The sequence below is a fragment of the Galeopterus variegatus genome, unplaced genomic scaffold, assembly GCF_000696425.1.
Source record: "Galeopterus variegatus unplaced genomic scaffold, G_variegatus-3.0.2 Scaffold6062, whole genome shotgun sequence".
Classification (NCBI taxonomy): Eukaryota; Metazoa; Chordata; class Mammalia; order Dermoptera; family Cynocephalidae; genus Galeopterus; species Galeopterus variegatus.
The window spans coordinates 1-17,895 of record NW_007732173.1 but is presented as its reverse complement, the minus strand read 5'-3'; the positions used below and the strand labels follow the sequence as shown (position 1 = coordinate 17,895).

Below are 17,895 nucleotides of genomic sequence, written 5' to 3'. Positions count from 1 at the left end.
TTTTTTTTTTTTTTTTTTTTTTTTTTTTTTTTTTTGGTGGCTGGCTGGTATGGGGATCCGAGCCCTTGACCTTGGTGTTATAACACTGCACTCTAACCAACTGAGCTAACCAGCTGGACTTCTTTAATCCATTTTGAGTTAATTTTGGTATGTGGTGAGAGATAGGGGTCTAGATTCTTTCTTCTGCATAGGGGGGATATTCAGTTTTCCCAACACCATTTATTGAAGTGGTTGTCCTTTCCCCACTGTGTGTTTTTGGTACCTTTGTCAAAGGTCAATTGGCTATAGATATGTGGATTTGTTTCTAAGTTCTCTATTCTGTTCCATTGGTTTATGTGTCTTTTTTATGACAGTACCATGCTTTTTTGATTACCATAGCTTTGTAGTATAATTTGAAGTCAAGGAACATAATGCCTCTAGCTTTGTTCTTTTTTGCTCAGGATTGCTTTGGCTATTTGCGGCCTTTTTTGGTTCCATGTGAATTTTAGGATTGTTTTTTCTATTTCTGTGAAGAATGTCATTGGTATTTTGAAAGGGGTTGAATTGAATCTGTAAATAACTTTGGGTACCATGGTCATTTCAACAATATTAGTTCTTCCAATCCATGAACATGGAATATCTTTCCATTATTGTGTGTCCATTTTAATTTCACTCACCAGTGTTTTGTGGTTTTCATTATAGAGATCTTTCACCACTTTGGTTAAATTTATTCTTAGATATTTTATTAGGTAGCTATTATTAATGGGATTGCTTTCTTGATTTTTTTTATCAGTTTGTTGTTGATGTATAGAAACATTACTGGTTTTGTATGTTTTTGTCTACTACAACTTTATTGAATTTGTTTATCAGTTTTAAGAGATTTTTGGTGGAGTCTCTTAAGTTTTTCTATATGTAAGATCATGTTTTCTGCAAACAGGGATAATTTGACTTCTTTTTTTTTTTTTTTTCTGTTTGGATGCCCTTTATTTCTTTCTTTTGTCTAACTGCTCTGGCTAGAACTTACAGTACTGGGTTAGGTAAGAGTGATGAGAGTGGGCATCATTGTCTTGTTCCTGTTCTTAGAGGAAAATCTTTAAACTCTTCCCCATTCAGGATGAAACTGGCTGTGAGTTTGTCATATATGGCCTTTATTATGTTGAGATACTTTCCTTCTATACCTCATTTGTTGAGAGTTTTTATCAGGAAGGATGTTGATTTTATCAAATGCTTTTTTTGCTTCTGTTGAGATGGTCATGTGGTTTTTGTCTTTGATTTTGTTGATGTGTTACAACACATTTACTGATTTACATATGTTGAATCGTCCTTGCATCTGTGGGATAAATCACATTTTATCATGGTTATAATCTTTTTGAAGTACTGTTGAATTCAGTTTGCTAGTATTTTGTTGAGAATTTTTATACCTATGTTTATCAGGGATACTGGCCAGTAGTTTTCTTTTTTTGTTGTATCCTTGTCTGATTTGGGCATCAGAGTGATGCTGGCCTCAGTGAATGAGTTTGGGAGAATACCCTCTGCTTTGATTTTTTGGAATAGTTTGAGAAGAATTGGTATTAATTCTTCTTTAAAAGTTTGTTAGAATTCAGCAGACTTCCAACAGGCTGTCTCCATACAAGCCTTGTGCAAGCCCTGTGTTGTATGTTGGGAGACTGCAGACATGGACAGAAATAGGCCTTATTCTCAGAAATATTATAATCTAGGACTGTAGACTGCAAACAGGAGTGATTCCCTCTTCCACTCAAGGAATATTTGCAAATATCTGGAGATATTTTTGATTGTGATATTTGGGGGTGATTTTGGCATTCTGTGAGAAAAGGCTGTGGATGCTGCTAACCATTCTACAATCCACAAAACAGGTACTTAAAACGGAACTATTTAGCCTAAAATGTCAGAAGTGCTGAAGACTTCTACTCTGAAAAGATGGAGCAGATGAACTTTTCAATTTTTCCTGCTATGTACAACTAAAAATCCCAAATATTATATATTAAAAAGTAAACAAGCCAGAAAAACTAAAACCATAAACTCTGAAAGGTGAAAGGAAAAAGTCAGACTGGCTAGGGGCTTCAGGACCCAAATAACAACACAGTGGTGCATTCACTGGCTATTCTTTTTGCCTCATATATTCTAGAATTGGAGCTGAAGAAGTCAACAACTTGAAAATGTCACAAGCACCAACAAAATAATCCCCAATGAAAGTTTGCTTTCTCTAGCCAAAGAACAAGGAAGAGGGAAGCCTAGCAAGACAAAAACTTTTAGACAGTAACTGTTCTACTCCAGCCAAACATGACAGACAAAATTGTAGTCCCACCTATCCCAGCAAAGATTGAATGAAGAGCTTCTAGTTCCATTTTTAACAAGCTGTAATGAGACACCCAACTTCTTTGCTAGAATGCTATCAGAGAAGAAAAGTAAGGGGGTTCTTTCATCCCTCTCTTAGGCAGTAAGTAATGAGGCCTCCTCCCCCACAGTGTCAGTGGAAACTACGTGGGGGCTTGGAACTTTCACCTTCACCAGCAGTAATGAGATTCCTCTTTCTCTCCCTGCTCGTGTTGTGTCAGAGGAGGCCTAATGGACTGCCAGGATTTCACCACTGACCAGTGGTAATGAGACCACACGTACCCTCTGTGGCATCAGTAAAAGCCATGTGGGAAGCATTAATGAGGCACTCATACCACTCTCAGACAGGGAGGCATTACAGGAGACCTAGTGAGGAGTGGGAACTCTGACACCCATCCAGAAATGATGAGGAGACTCCCCTTCCATGTGTGAAAGGAGACAGAATAGGGATCCTGGACTTCTATTCACATCCAGCAAGAACGAGACAGCTCCATCCCATCTTCCCTTGTTGGAGCTATGTCAGAGGAAGCTAGCTAAAACAGAAGGTTTAAATAAGATACAGAGTGTCATAACATAATACCAAAATGTCCAGGTTTCAATACAAAAGCACTTGTCATAACAGGAAGATATCAAACTGAATGAAAAATGGCAATCAATTGATACAAGCACTGAGATAAATAGAGATGTGACAATTACCTGACAAGGATTTTAAAACAGCTTTAATAAAAATACTTCAGTAAGTAATCACACACTTCAAACAAATGAAAAGTCTCAGCAAAGAAATAGAAAATATAAAGAAAAGCCAGATGGAAATTTTATAACTGTGAAGTACTGTAACTGAAATTAAAAAACTCAACAGATGAGTTCAGCAGCAGAATGGAGAAAAGAATCAGTGAACTGGAAGATAGAACAACAGAAATTACCCAGTCTGAACAGCAGAGAGAAAATAGACTAGAAAACAAAACAAAACAAAAACCAACAACAGAGACTCAGGGACCTGTGGTATTATACTGAAAGATTTAACACTGTGTCATCAGAGTCCCAGGAGGAGAGTAGAAGGAGGGTGGAGCTGGAAAAAAGTACTGAAAGAAATGATGGCTAAAAACTTTTTGAATTTGGCAAAAGATAAAATCCTACAGATCCAAGAAGCTGAGTGAATCTCAAAGTGGATAAAACTAAAGAAATTTACACAGGGTCACATACAGTCAAACTTATGACAACTAAAAACAAAGAAAAAATCTTGAAACAGCAAGAGAGAAAAATACCTTATAGGGGAAAACTTAATTGAATGACAGCAAAGATCTCATCAGAAACCATGAATGCAAGAAGAGAAAGGCACAACATTTTTCAATAGTTGATAGAAAAATATGTCACTGCAAAGTGCTCCATCTAGAGAAAATGTCTTTCAGGAATGAAAGGAAAATTAAGGCATTCTCAGATGAAGGAAAACTAAGAGAATTTGTCACCAGAAGGCCAACCCTAAAAGAATGACTAAAGGAAGTTCTCTATGCAGAAAGGAAATGATTAAAGAAAACTCGAAACATCAGAAAGGAAAAGAGAACATGGTAAGCAAAAATATGTCCTTTAAATACAGCAGAATAGACTATCCTCCTCTTCTTAAGTTTTCTAAATTATGTTTGACAGTTAAAGCAAAAATTGTAATGGTGTCTGATGTGGTTCTTAATGTATACAGAGGATTATTTAAAACAATTATATTACAAATAAAGGAAGATAACAGGACAGGATGTAAAGAGCGATAAGGTTTCTACATTTCACTTAAACTTTAAAATGATGATGCCAACAGACTGTGATAAGTTATTCATCTAATTTAACACCTAGAACAACCTCTTAAAAAGCTATATAAATATATACACTCAAAAACATTGTAGATAAGTCAAAATGGAATTCTAAAAATTGTTGAAGTAACCCATAGAAATGTGGGAAAAAGAAAATAGAGAAATAAACAAACAAAACCCAGAAAAAAAATGGAAGAATAAGGCTTACCATATTGATAATTACATTTCTTTTAATAGTATAAGTACACCAATTAAAATAAATGGATTGGCAGAGAGTATTAAAAAACATGACCCAATTATATACTATCTATAAGAAATTCACACCTTATATAATTTAGGAAAATTGAAAGTAAAAGGATGGAAAAAGATATTTCATGGCAAACATTAATCAAAAGACTTAAGAACACAATTACTAGAGACAGAGAGGAACATTATATAATGATAAAGGGGCCAATCCACCAAGAAGACATAGCAATCTTAAATGTGTATGCATCACATAGCAAAGCTGAAAAATATGTGAAACAGTGATATAAATAAAAGGAGCAATAGATCAATCTACAATTATAGCTGGAGACTTCAGTGCCATTCTCTCAGTAACTGATTGGACAACTAGACAGAATATCAGCTAAGATATAGAAGAATTCAACAACACCATCAACCAACATGATCTAACTGACATTTATGGAACACTTCATCCAATAATAGAATGCACATTCTTTTTAAGTGCCCATGGAACATGTACCAAAATAAATTATATTCTGGATCATAAAGCAAACCTCAACAAATTTTAAAATATTGAAATCATACAGCGTGTGCTCTCTGACACAGTAGAATCAAACTAGAAATCAATAACAGAAATATAACAGGAAGATCACCAAACACTTGGAAATGAAATGACACACTTCTAAATAATCAACCAAAGATGAAATTTTAGCGAAATTTAAAAAGAAAATGAACTGAATGAAAATGAAAATACATCCTAGAATTTGTGGGACGTAGCTAAAGCAGTTCTGCTATGGGTTAAATGTGTTCCCCATAGGTTCTTGTATTGGAGACTTGACCTCCATTGTAATAACGGTAAGAGGGTGGGAAATCTTAATATGGTAATTTAAAGATGAGGCCTTTGAAGGGTGATTGGATCCTGAGGACTGTGCCCAGGTGAATGGATTAACTCATTGGTGGTTTAATGGGTTATCATGGGTGGTGTTCTAATGGTGTTAAAAGGAGAGCAAGTGAAGAAGTTAGCTCTCTCTTGCTCAGCTCATTTGCCATGTAATATCCCTGCATTGCTGTAGAGTCACCACCAAGAACATGACCCTCACCAGATGTGCTCCCTGGACTTTGTACTTCTCAGCCTCTGAAACTATAAGAAATAAATTTCATTTCTTTGTAACTCACTCAGTTTCAGGTGTTCTGTTATATGAACAGAAATGGACTAATACAAGTGCTGAGACAGAATTTATAGGACTAAATTTACACATTAGAAAAGAGGAAGATCAATACTCTAGGCTCCTACCTCAGGAACCTAGTTAGAAAAACATCAAAAAGAAACTAACAAAAAACTAAGCAAAAGGCAGGAAACAATAAAGATAAGAGCAAAAATTAATGGAGAAAAACAATAGAATAATATAGGATGAAAAAAGAAAATAAGGGAATACTATGAACAACTCTACAACATGAGTTTAACAACTTAGATGAAATAGACCATACCTGAAAAAACACAAACCACCATAATTCATCCAAAATAGAATAGGTAATTTCAATAGTCCTATAACTATTAAAATTAAATTTGTAATTTAAAAGCTCCCCCACAAGAACTCTCCAGGCCCAGATGATTTGGAGAATTTTAACCAATTTTAAAAGAATTAACACCAGTTCTACACAAAGTCTTCCAAAAAATAAAAAGAACATATCTCAACTTATGAAGTTAGAATTACTCCAATGCCAAAACTAGACAAAGACAGTAATAAAAAAAAAACAAAAAACATACAAAATACGATCTAATATCCCTTATGAATAGACACTAAAATACTTAACAAAATATTAGCAAATGAAATTTGGCAATATATAAAAAGAAGTATGCACAATGACAAAGTGAAGTTTATTACAGGGATAAAAGGCTGGTTTAATATTTGAAAATCAATCAATGTAATTCACAATATTAACAGACTAATAATGAAAAATCACATGTTCTTATCAACCAATGCAAAAAAATAATTTGGCAAAATTTAACACCATTCATGATTTAAAATTTTCAGAAAAATAGGAATAGAAAGGCACTTCCTCAACTTGATAAAGAGCATCTATTTAAAAAAAAAAAAAAAAACCCTACAGATAACATTACACATAATTGCGAAAGACTACATGATTTCCTGCTAAGATGGAGAACTATGCAGTGATGTCTGCTTTCACCACCCATTTTTAATATAATCCTGAAAGTTCTAGCCTGTAGAATAAGACAAGAAAAGGAAATAAAAGGCATATCAATAAGAAAGGAAATAAAACTGTCCCTTTTCACAGATGACATCAGTTTTCATGTAGAAAATCCCAACAAATCTACAGAAACTCCTAGAACTGACAAGTTGGTTAAGCATTGTCAAAGGATATAAAATATAAGATACAGAACTCAATTATTACACATAATAATTATATATAATCAATTAACATTTAGCTACTGAAATTAAAAATATAATACTATTTATAATTGCTCAAAAAATTAAATCCTTACAGGTAAATCTAACAAAACACATATAGGACTTTGATGCTGAAAACTACAAAATGCCAGTGAAAGAAATAAAAGAAAATCTCAATAAATGGAGAGATGTACAATATTCATGGATTGAAAGACTCAACATGGTAAAGATGTCAGTTCTTCCCAAGGGGATATACAGGTTTAACACAATTCCTGTGAAAATCCAAACAAGGTGTTTTATAGATATAGGCAAGATGAATTTACAATTTACATGGAAAGATAAGAAACTAGAATATCTAAAACATCTTCTAAAAAAAAAAAAAAACCAAGTGGGAGGAATCCATCTACCCTATTTCAAGTTTATTATGTTGCTACAGTAATCAAGACTGTGATATTGGCAGAGGGATAGAAACATAGATCAATGGATCAGAACAGAGGACTTGGAAATGTGCCTAACTCATTTTTGACAAGGGTACAAAAGCAATCCAATGGAGGAAAGATAGCCACAAAGAGATCCTGTGGGTCAGACATGGGAAAAGGGCATCAAATTTGACACTTAAGGGAAGAGCCATTGCATGGCAGTAATGTGGCAGATGTGAAGAGGAATTGGGGCAGGGAGAGTGCAGACAGATGTCACTAGCCCTTTATTTTTCACTATAATTTGTAATTATTAAAGTTATTTCCTCCCATTAATTTTCTTGCACCAGGATAATTATTCTCTAACATCACTTTAATCATTATATATGTTTATAAAAAAGCCAAAACAAGTGGAGCCACCGAGAATAATTGTGTGGTGAGCAAACCTTTTACCTGAGAGTTGGGCATTTTTAATGTCTGATTTTAATTCAAATCATTTTATGTATATTTTGTTTAAACACAGTTTCTGTTAATGGAAACTGAATATTTGGATAAATGAAAATTTGCATTTAGCTTTGAATTGTTAAATTTCAGAACTAGATTATGGAGGGTGTGTGTGTGTATTTCATGAAAATTATATTTTGTGTTTTCTAATAGTTGATTAAGTTCTCTTTCTCCTTTTTTATTTTAGTTGAATGCCTCAGAATCTCACCGAAAAAGACTTTTGTTTCACAAACTCTGGGAATACCATGCAGTTACAGAATATGAGATTTTAGAGGCTGAAACTAACCTAGTAGAAATGCAAATCCATCTTTTATCTTTTAGATAAAAGCCTTTGAAATCCTTTTAGTGTGAAGTTATCAGCAGGCTTGGTTCTCATATAACCTCATTACTAACTCAAGGATTATTCAAAATGCATGGACAGCAATGCTCTGTGGCTGAAACTCGGTTTTAATTACTACTACAGTCCAGTGATAAGCCCACCTAGCATGTGCTCCACCTAGATCTGTTTGGGAAATTCTGCCACTCTCCCCCAACACACAAGATCACAATATACATCGAAGGTTCTCATAAATTGTGTACTGAAGAAATCTGTTCAACTTTATTTGAGCATTTCCAAAACTTGTTTAACCACAGAACCTTTTTCTACATTAAAATTTCATAACTCACCTAGGGGTTTTGTAAGATAAGAAGTGGAGTGGATATTTTTGAGGGATTAATGTTTCAGAACTGAAGTCTCTACTGCTGGAAGTGATGGCAGTGTTGTCGATATATCTTTGTTTTATGGATTGGACTTGGTGAAATATAAAAAAAAAATTATTACCCAGTGTCATCCCTGATCTCCCTTCTCCCTCCAGAGCGGCAAGAATTGGCTTCTTAGGTGCTAGGGTTTTGCATATTTTCCTGAAAAAATATTTTTATCAGTTGCCTCTATTTTCATTTAATGGAATAAGCTTCCCATTAATAAATTAATAAGAGAGTTTGTTATGGAACAGAAATGTATGAACAAAACGTGGTTATATCAAGTTCACTAATTGTTATTGTAAGGTTTATTTAAAACAAGGTAATTCACTATTTGGAGTACAAACCTCATTTTCCAAACTGAAACCATGTAGTGATTACTTATTACGTACACTTATGATCTGATCTACTCAGATTTACATTTGGAGCAATAAAACTTCTGGCAGCTGCTCCGAGTTGTCCGCATGAAGAGGAGACAGGAGATAAGAACATTCCTGTTTTTATTGCTTTGCAGAACATTTGATGTTGGGGTGGGGGTAGGAAAGGGTACCTATCATGGCCATAAATGTCCACGTCTGATACCAAAGAAGTAAACCAGTTCTCTTCAGAAGATGTGGTAAATCTCTCAGGCCACTGGCCTCCATTCGTCAATACCTGCCAAAGGCTTAACAAAAAAAAATCAGAGAAAAGCTGCTGCCTCCTCCTCCTCCTCATAAAAGCAATCCCTACAATTTAAAAATAGTTTAGGGCTTTGTGAGAATCATTGCCAGGTGTAAAACCTTCAACTATTTACCTAGTCCTAAGAGCTTTGTAGGATCCTGAGCAAGCTCCAAACTGCCTCAACTTGATTCCAACCAACTTAATTCTGGCTGGGTGCAGTATGGGGACAGCATTTGGGGGATGGTGTTGTTGACATAGACTCTGCCCAGGCAAATCCACCAACAGCATAACTGCTGGGAAGCTTGCTGCCCTTAGTAATCGGAGGCCATTCGGGATTCCTGTTAGATGGGGGTGTCTAGGAAGACTGTTAAACCCCTGAGTTTTCATGACTCCCAAGATATATCAATGTGGTCTGTATTAGCTCATTATCAGCACCTAAAATTCTTAAGCTTTCTTCTTTGGACATTAGTACTTTGGTTAAAAGCTGCCAAAATCATGACAGAAACTAGTGGGGAGTGAATTTTTATTGCCTAATAAATAATATGATAGGAGGTCATAACTCCACATTAGCCACTAAATATTCAGAATGTATAAAGCATGCAAAGTTGGATCCAAGATATGGATGAAAAACAGCTCAGTGACATTTCTTAAGAATTATTCATTTTCTTTTTTAATGTGAAAGTAGAGCAGGAACATTCTCCTAAATCCCAGGCTTAGAAATCTGAACACTGCCTGGAGGCCTTAACGAATTATACTGACAAAGCCATTTTTCTTTAGTTTTTAAATTACAAATGAAAAATTCCTCAAGGAATTTTGGATGAAATCTCAAGTTTTCTGACTCATAAGAAGTAGAGGGACCTCTAGAAACTCCCATCATGGTCTTCATCTGTCATTCTAGAAAGACACTGAAATCATGTTAGGAAGAAATGAAGCTCCTCAATTCTGGAAAACCTTCGTTTTTGGTTTAGTCTTCTGTAAAACATCCTAGCATCTGGCTATGCTCATTGGCAAGAAGTTCTTTCTTTTGGATAGAGTCATTTTCTCCAGATAAAATGAATGCATTTTTAATTGTTCTGCTCTTACTTGTGACTAACTGCTTCACACAGACACACGCACGCATGCACACCCCAGCCTCTGCTGCAGTCTTTTATCTTTTTGAAGACTGCTGTTACCTGCCTAACTTCTTTTAACACTGTTTTCTTTGTACTCTGTGACTCTTACTTCCTAAATAATCCCTTCAAACTGCTCATCTCCTAAAAGTAAAAATCGGTACGGGACAAAAGTTGTTGAAAGGCAAGGAGCCATACCACTACGTCTTGGTTTATGGGGATGACAATAGGCAAAGAGGTCGATGTTCCCTGAAGCTGTCCTCCTACAATGGCGAAGTGGGTCTCTCCAAGGAGATCTTTGGGATCAGACATAAACTTGAGGCAGTATACATCCCATGTGCTGCTAGATCTTTCCAGGAATTAGAGTGTTGATGCTCCTCTTGTTTTTCTTTTAGGCAGGTCGGACTAACATTTCCCATCTCAATTAAAACATGTTTTCTCTGTTGACAGAGACCAGATACTGCTACACTCAGCACACAATGGAAGTCACAGGAAATAGCATCTCTGTCACCAAACGCTGCGTCCCACTGGAAGAGTGTTTATCCACTGGCTGCAGAGACTCCGAGCATGAAGGACACAAGGTCTGAGCAACAAAGCAAGTGACCGGTACTGCATAGTCAGCCTCCCTGCGCTTCAGACATGTGCCAACTCCTGAGCAGATTCCTACTCCCCAGTGTAGGCTCTTTTGACTGTCTTTATACCATCGTGAAAAGATGCTTCCTTTCCTGTTTGCTCTAAAAGAATACAGATTTACCCCAGAGCATAGGACAACTGGTGTAAATTGTTTTAACACATACCAAGAGGGCACTAAAAATTATTATAAGCTCTTTCTTCACTCAGAAGAAAGTAATAAATGTACCAGAAGGAAGAGGAGCAAGGGGCTGGTTATGTCCATCCTGGTGAAGCACTGCAGATGTACCAACAGTCATTCACCAGAGGAGGCTATGGCCATGGAGCTTTGATAACTTTCTGTAAAGTGGGGGCTCGTGTCTTTACTGGGATGCCAGTTTGAGGAAGGTCTCCATTGGCTCCTGAGTCATTAGATAGGTGACAAGAGAACCATCTCCCTTGTGTGTTTGCTCCCCTTAAACTTCATCTCAGTGTAAAATGAACTTCAGGGGCAGTCTTGAAGGAGTATGTAAAGAATCAGAGAGAGGCAGCTTGACTCATGGTTGGAGCAAGGAATGCCCCTGACTCTCTGGCTGGTGGTTCAGGGCTGGCAGTGCGTGTGACCCTCGCATAGCAGGCCTTGGCCTTGATTTACCATCTGCCCACTTGTACTGTCAGGCTGCCTTCCTGGTGGTTCAGCACAGCTCCCACTCTCAGTATCCTGCAACAGCACCATCAGTCAGGGCTGCTTTCTCTTAAGAAGACAGACACCAAATTTTCAAACAACTTCTCAAATACACTAAGAATTAAAATTTAAAATATAATCTGCCTACTTGCTCCGAGTTTGAAATATGAAGGGTAAAACCAAGAGCTTTACTTGACCAACCAGCAAGGAGGGCTTGGCTCTCAGGCGTTACTGTGGCCTCTTTACTAAGATCAGAGAAATTATGTCATATGCTCAGGTCACACAGCTAGTGAATGACAAAGACAGAATTCAAACTCACTTCTGACTTCTATCCTCTCTCAACATTATACTGCCTTCCTAGCCCATGTCAACTGTGACGAAAGACTCCAATCTCTGCGGGATAATGACTTCATAGGCTATTAACCATCTTATGAATATGGATCACCTGGGGATCTTGTTAAAATGCAGATTTTAAGTCTGGAGTGAGGTTTGAGATTCTGCATTTCTAACAAGCTCTCAGCTGATGTTGGAGCTGCTGGTCTGTACTGTGTGTAGCCATGACCTAAAATTATTTCTATCAATAACCCTTTGGACCTATTTCTTTCTTATGATCCAGGAGTAAAGTGGTATAAAGCAGGAGTAAGTGCACAAATGAAAACCCTTCAAACTTGAATTCACTGACGAAAATGTAGAAAAATAGCAGATAGTTTTAACCAAAGTAAATATTCAATTTTAAATTACTTTGATTGTGGCCAGTTCACTTCCACTGTGAAAACTTGGCAAATGAAAGTTTCCCCTCTTAACCGCTTCCTCAAGTGTCAGAAAGAGCCTCTTTGAAAAAGGAAAGGCAAGTTCGTAATTCCCATTTCCTAGCCGGAATAGCTGAGGCCCAGGAAGGCTACAAACCTCTGTAAGAACCACATGGTGGGATGTCAAAAGCAGAGCCCAGACCCCCTGAAGTTCAGGCTGGGGACTTTTCATTCTGATCATGTTGCTTCTAGATGAAATACTATTCCCACTCTTCCTGAATGTAGGGTTGGCGTCTCCTTTGTAGAACAGGTAATTTTTATTTGAGTCTTGCTGTGAGGGAAACAATTCCTTCAAAAACCGCTGCCTCTTTCCAAGACTTGCTGGCTTCTCATCACCCTTCTTTCTTCTCTTCTTCCCTTGCAGGTCTGCACTTCCTGTTGTGAAGGAAATATCTGTAACCTGCCACTCCCCCGAAATGAAACTGATGCCACGTTTGCCACAACGTCACCTATAAATCAGACAAATGGGCATCCACACTGCATGTCAGTGATCGTGTCTTGCTTGTGGGTTTGGCTGGGACTCACATTATAGCAGCTCCACAGCGCCGTGTATAGTAGCAATCCACAGGGAGATGGTCTGTAGTCATGCATGAGTCATTGGCTTGACAGTAGTACCACGTGTGACACCAAGCACGTGCAGATGCCGTCATGGCCAAGCATTACCACTCACCATGAGGAACCAGCATTGCTTCATTGTAGTCATTTCAAGTCTAACCAAGACCCCATCAAAGCCAGCCTGCCCCTCGTACAGACCCTGAGTTCTATACCACAGTCCTTTGTTTCACTCCAGGAAATAGTTCTGCATGTATTGAGAGCTGGGGTTCTTAATTTGGAGTACATGCATGAGCTGCAGGAGGTCCTGGGACCCTCTGAGATGTTAGGGATATGTTATATGAACATGCATAGATGTGTGTTTTCAGGAGAAAGATAAAGAGCCACTGGTTAAAATACAATCATGAATTTATTTATAGCTTTAGAATTTTAAAACTTTTGTTTCCAAAATAAATGTACTGTTTCCTTGGAGATTCTGACCAAGTCCCTGGAAGAGTAGTAAGTGATTTGTCCTATCATTTTCCCTCTGATCTATGTTGAAGATGGAGAGGCGGTCATAAAATTTAGGTGTATTTGTGGGGGTAGCTGGGGAAGGATTCTTCCACAGCTTAATGGAGCTAACATCTATAAAGTGGCTAGGTTTATTCCTTTGTATAATTGGTAAAGTGGGCCTTGACCTGGCACCTAATTATGTTCCATGAGATCCTGTATTCCACCTGAGCCAGTGGTGTCCAAAGAGTCCGAAAGCAGGATGTGGTTATTTTCTCCAGATGTGAAGTTCTCTTCAGACTTAGCTCATCTAGACAGGAGAGGATTCTGAATGAAAGGAAGATGTGTTAGTCCTAGCTCATTTTGAAGAGCCCTTCCCTTCCAAATTCCCAGCAACTTTAGGGAGAAGGTTCTGTGTTAAATTGTCTCTAGATTGCGAGGGAAAGAAAACATAATACGCTAGGATGAGAAGAAGGTGGACCCATGAGGTGATGGGGAGAACAGGAAGGAGACCCGGTGGGAAGTTTTTATTTTAGATATTGTTTTTGAAGTAGATGATAAAATTTTCACCAGCCTTCCTATATTTTTAGCACCCCAAGTTACAGTTTTTTCTTCTTCCTTGTAAAGCATTTAAACAATATTTATTTTTATATGGTATAACTAGAAACTAAAATATATTCTAAAAAATTCTTTATTCTGAACAAAATGATCAAATTAGAATACTTATTTTTCAACAGTGGCAGAGCTTGTAATATATGTTTGTTGAAAGTTATCTATAGTACTTGAACCAGTGTTGAAAAAAGTCAACCTGTTGTGAGCAAGAACAATGTATCTCCTCAAAGCTTTTGCTCATGATTTCCTCAGTTGTGCTGTCCCAGAGGTATTCAGGTGGTGACTATCAGTGGTGTGAGTTTCTGTGCAGGGTTTTAGGGTGTGTTTGTGTGAAACTTGGTAAAGCCATGACTGATAAAGAGGATGGTGTTGTCAGATTCCATCTCCCCTGTATAGGAAAATGTTTCTGGCTCATAAAATGAGACCCCCTCAGGGACCAAATATGAATTGACTTCAGTAACTCTGACACAGAATAATCTAAATTTCATCAAATGGCCTAAATTCAGAGTTTGATGGGCTTATCAATATGTTGCTGATAATGGGGGTGTAGAGAGAGGGAGAGAAAGCAGGACATTTATTCAGCACCTCCTGTGTGCCCGGCACTATGCTAAGCACTTTACATGTTAGGACATATCACCCCTGCAAGAACCCTATAAAAATATTACTGTATTTACACTTTATGAATGAAGGTACTGAGGCTCAAAGAAGCTCAATAACATGAAGCCTTTTCCTTCGGATTTAGGTTATAAATTGAAGTGGAAGGGAAGGTGGAATTACTCCCCTAGGAAGAATTCCAGGCCTGACTTCATGGGAATTTGTCCATCTTATCACAGGGAGTTCATCTCATCCTGCATCTGCAGGGTGCCATTTGCATGTGTCCCCAGATTTTTTTTCTTTGGGGCATGGGGGTATGTTTTCCTCATTCATCCCTCTTGCTGAAAGAGGAGACAGTTGATCTTGCATCTAAAGATGCTGAAGGACAATGAAAATTTGATGTTGTACATGATGACAAGTACCATTTCTGTGCATGGTCACACTCCACTGACATCTTCCAAGTACTGCATGTGATTTGAATAAGAGACAAAGTCCAAATGTTGGCTGTTAATGAGAAAGTGAGCACACCAAAGCCTTCCTGGCTAGGGTACAAGGATGCACAAAGGTGGAGATTCATCCACACCCCCGGGAGCTATTGCACTCTACACAGATGCTGTTGCATGCATCTGGTGTGTGTGTCAGCATGGCTGTGTTTAACTCTCTTGAAAGAAAATGATTTGTTTGCCATTCCCAGCCTCGGGGAGCTGAGGAAGGGCCATTCGTGTGGAAGGTCCAGGACTGGTCAGCCATGTGACTTTTCTATCACATTAAACTTTCCACTAAATCTCACCATTGGTGATGGCTTGTAGTATAAAGAGCCACGATGTGTATATTAACCTATGTGCCACATATTTATTTTTAGACTTCCCACAGTGTTCATGTCAATATAGGATTAATGCCTAACCTTTGTAAATATTGTACATTTTGTAAATCAATGAATAAAGGTTTTAAGTGTACCTTACCAGGCTCCTCCCTACAAATGCACATGTCAATCAATGACTAATGCTCCCAGGTTATGTGCGAAACATCAGGCTTAGCACCACAGGAACTTCCTTCACTTTCTAGTTGTGCAGATAAGAAATACCTGCATGAAAAGATACAAGACAATTCACCCATGCCAAATGATTCATGCAGATAGTGAGTGCTACAGCAAATCAAAGAAGGATTAGAGACCTTACAATCAGGTCTGCAGTTTCTCTAGAAGATTTCTTTGTTAAATCAGGAACTATAAAAAGATTACATGTGTGTGTGTGTGTGTGTGTGTGTGTGTGTGTGTGTGTGTGTGTGTGTGTGTGTGTGTGTGTGTGTGTGTACGTACACAAACACATATACAGGTTGAGTATCCTTTATCTGAAATTCTTGGGATGAGAGGTGTTTTAGATTTTAGATTTTTTTCAGATTTTGGAATATTTGCAGAATACTGGTTCAGCATCCCTAATCCAAAAATCTGAAATGTCCCAACAAGCATTTCCTTTGAGTGTCATGTAGAAGCTCAAAAAATTTTGGATTTTTAGATTAGGGATATTCAACATGTATATACATATATACGTATGTACGTATACGTATGTGTGTGTATAAATATATTACCCCACTAACTATTTTTAAATCATTTTATTCTTGGGGTGAATTATGTTAATGACGATACAATAGAAACATATTCCCTTGATGGTTTCTTCTGCAATAGGAAACAAATATTGGAATAATATAAATGCCATTTTTATCTATAAAATGAATTTATTGTATTTTTCTTAGTAAAACAATACATATTGAAAGCAACCTTGAAAAACTTCAGCTTATTTGTTATTCTTTAGCCCCTATAATTTGGAAGTTCCAGGAAAATATATCTTTCCCCCAAAGTTAGAGTTTTTCTTTTCCCCCCCAAAAATTTATTCTTGGTCTTCACAGTCTGTTTCTTCTATCTTTATTATTTATTTTTTATTGAAACATAATTGATTATATATATTTGTGGGGTATGGAATTGAATATCAATACATGTGTACAATATGTGGTGATCATATCAGGATAATTTGTATAGTCATGTTTACAAAATGTAATCAATTTTTGTAACCCTTAACTGATTTCTTGCTAACTCTCCTCCTCTTCCCCCTTTCCCACCTCTAATAACCACAGTTCTGTTCTCTATTTTTTTAATTTTTTAATTTTTTTTGGAAGTTCAATGTATTATTGTGGCACATATTACTTCCACTCACCAGAATGGCTGTAATAATTTTTGAAAACAACACAAATCCAGAATATAATGCACTTTATAATTTTTAATTTTTTACTTTTGTCTTTTATTATTAGCATATTAATTATTACAAATGATACTTTTTCTTTCTGTCCTTTACCTGACCTATCATTCCTCGAACACCCTCCCTCCATCCCCCCATCTCTAGTATCCTTAGATTTGTTCTCTGCTGAAAGTTCAATGTATTGTTGGGGTCTTTAATTTCCTTCTTCCCTTCTTTTCCCTTCCCTTCCCTTCCCCTCCTCTTCCTTTCCCTTCTCTTCCCTCCCCTCCCCTTCCCTTCCCTTCCCTCTTCTCTCTCTCGAGGTTTTCTATTAGGTTCTGGATCAGTGACATGGTTGGTGCTCCTTAAAGTGTCATACTTGCATGAAGATAGCTCTTACCATTAACCTCTGTGAATAGCTTCATGTGTTCAATGTAAATGGCACTACAGGTAGACTGTGCTTTTAGAAAATCTGATTTTGAAGACATAGACATGTTTACCTAATTTGAGGGTTTTAAAAGGATACTTCACTTTAAAAATGCATTTCATAGTTTTTTCCTAACAAATTTATAAGATTTTATGTACCAACAAAATTTAGGGCATACTGGGTATGTAAAGTCAGATGTGGTACCTTGGCTATATTATAGTATCTTTTATCTGAGAGACTTAAAGAGCATTCACAGATGTTTTTAATAAATCACTAGGAGTGAACAACGTGAAGATACTTTGAGCATCTGTTATTTTAATCTCCATTGTAACTGGGAGAACATGACTTTAGAGGCTCTAAGTTTGCACAGCAACTTGCGGCAGGACTAGGGCATGAATATGAAGCATCATGACTTCAGCTTGGAGTTCTCGCCACTGTAATTTCTTGGAAAACAGGTTATAATTTTTTTTAAATATAAAAATTTCTAACATGATTTGGTGTTACAAAACCAATGCAGATTCCCAAAATGTCTTTCAAATCAAGACTTGACTTTAAGCAGTTTCTCTCTTTAGCTAATCATGGCTTCTCCTATTAGTAAATTATTATTATTATTATTATTTTTGTTTTTTATTTTTTATTTTTATTTTGTCAATATACACTGTATATGATTATTATGGCCCATCCCCGACACCTCCCT

The 17,895-nt window shown here is 37.0% G+C and overlaps 1 protein-coding gene across 1 annotated transcript in view; it reads left to right on the top strand.

Moving 5' to 3' along the window:
- Positions 1-15,501, top strand: part of LYPD6 (LY6/PLAUR domain containing 6) — a 40,121-nt gene extending 24,620 nt beyond the window's left edge. The window contains exons 3-4 of the mRNA XM_008590403.1: positions 10,641-10,771; positions 12,658-15,501. Of these exons, the coding sequence (XP_008588625.1) occupies positions 10,641-10,771; positions 12,658-12,825 (299 nt within the window). The 3' untranslated portion in view covers positions 12,826-15,501. The remainder of the gene's footprint in view (positions 1-10,640; positions 10,772-12,657) is intronic.
- The last annotated feature ends 2,394 nt before the right edge of the window (positions 15,502-17,895 follow it).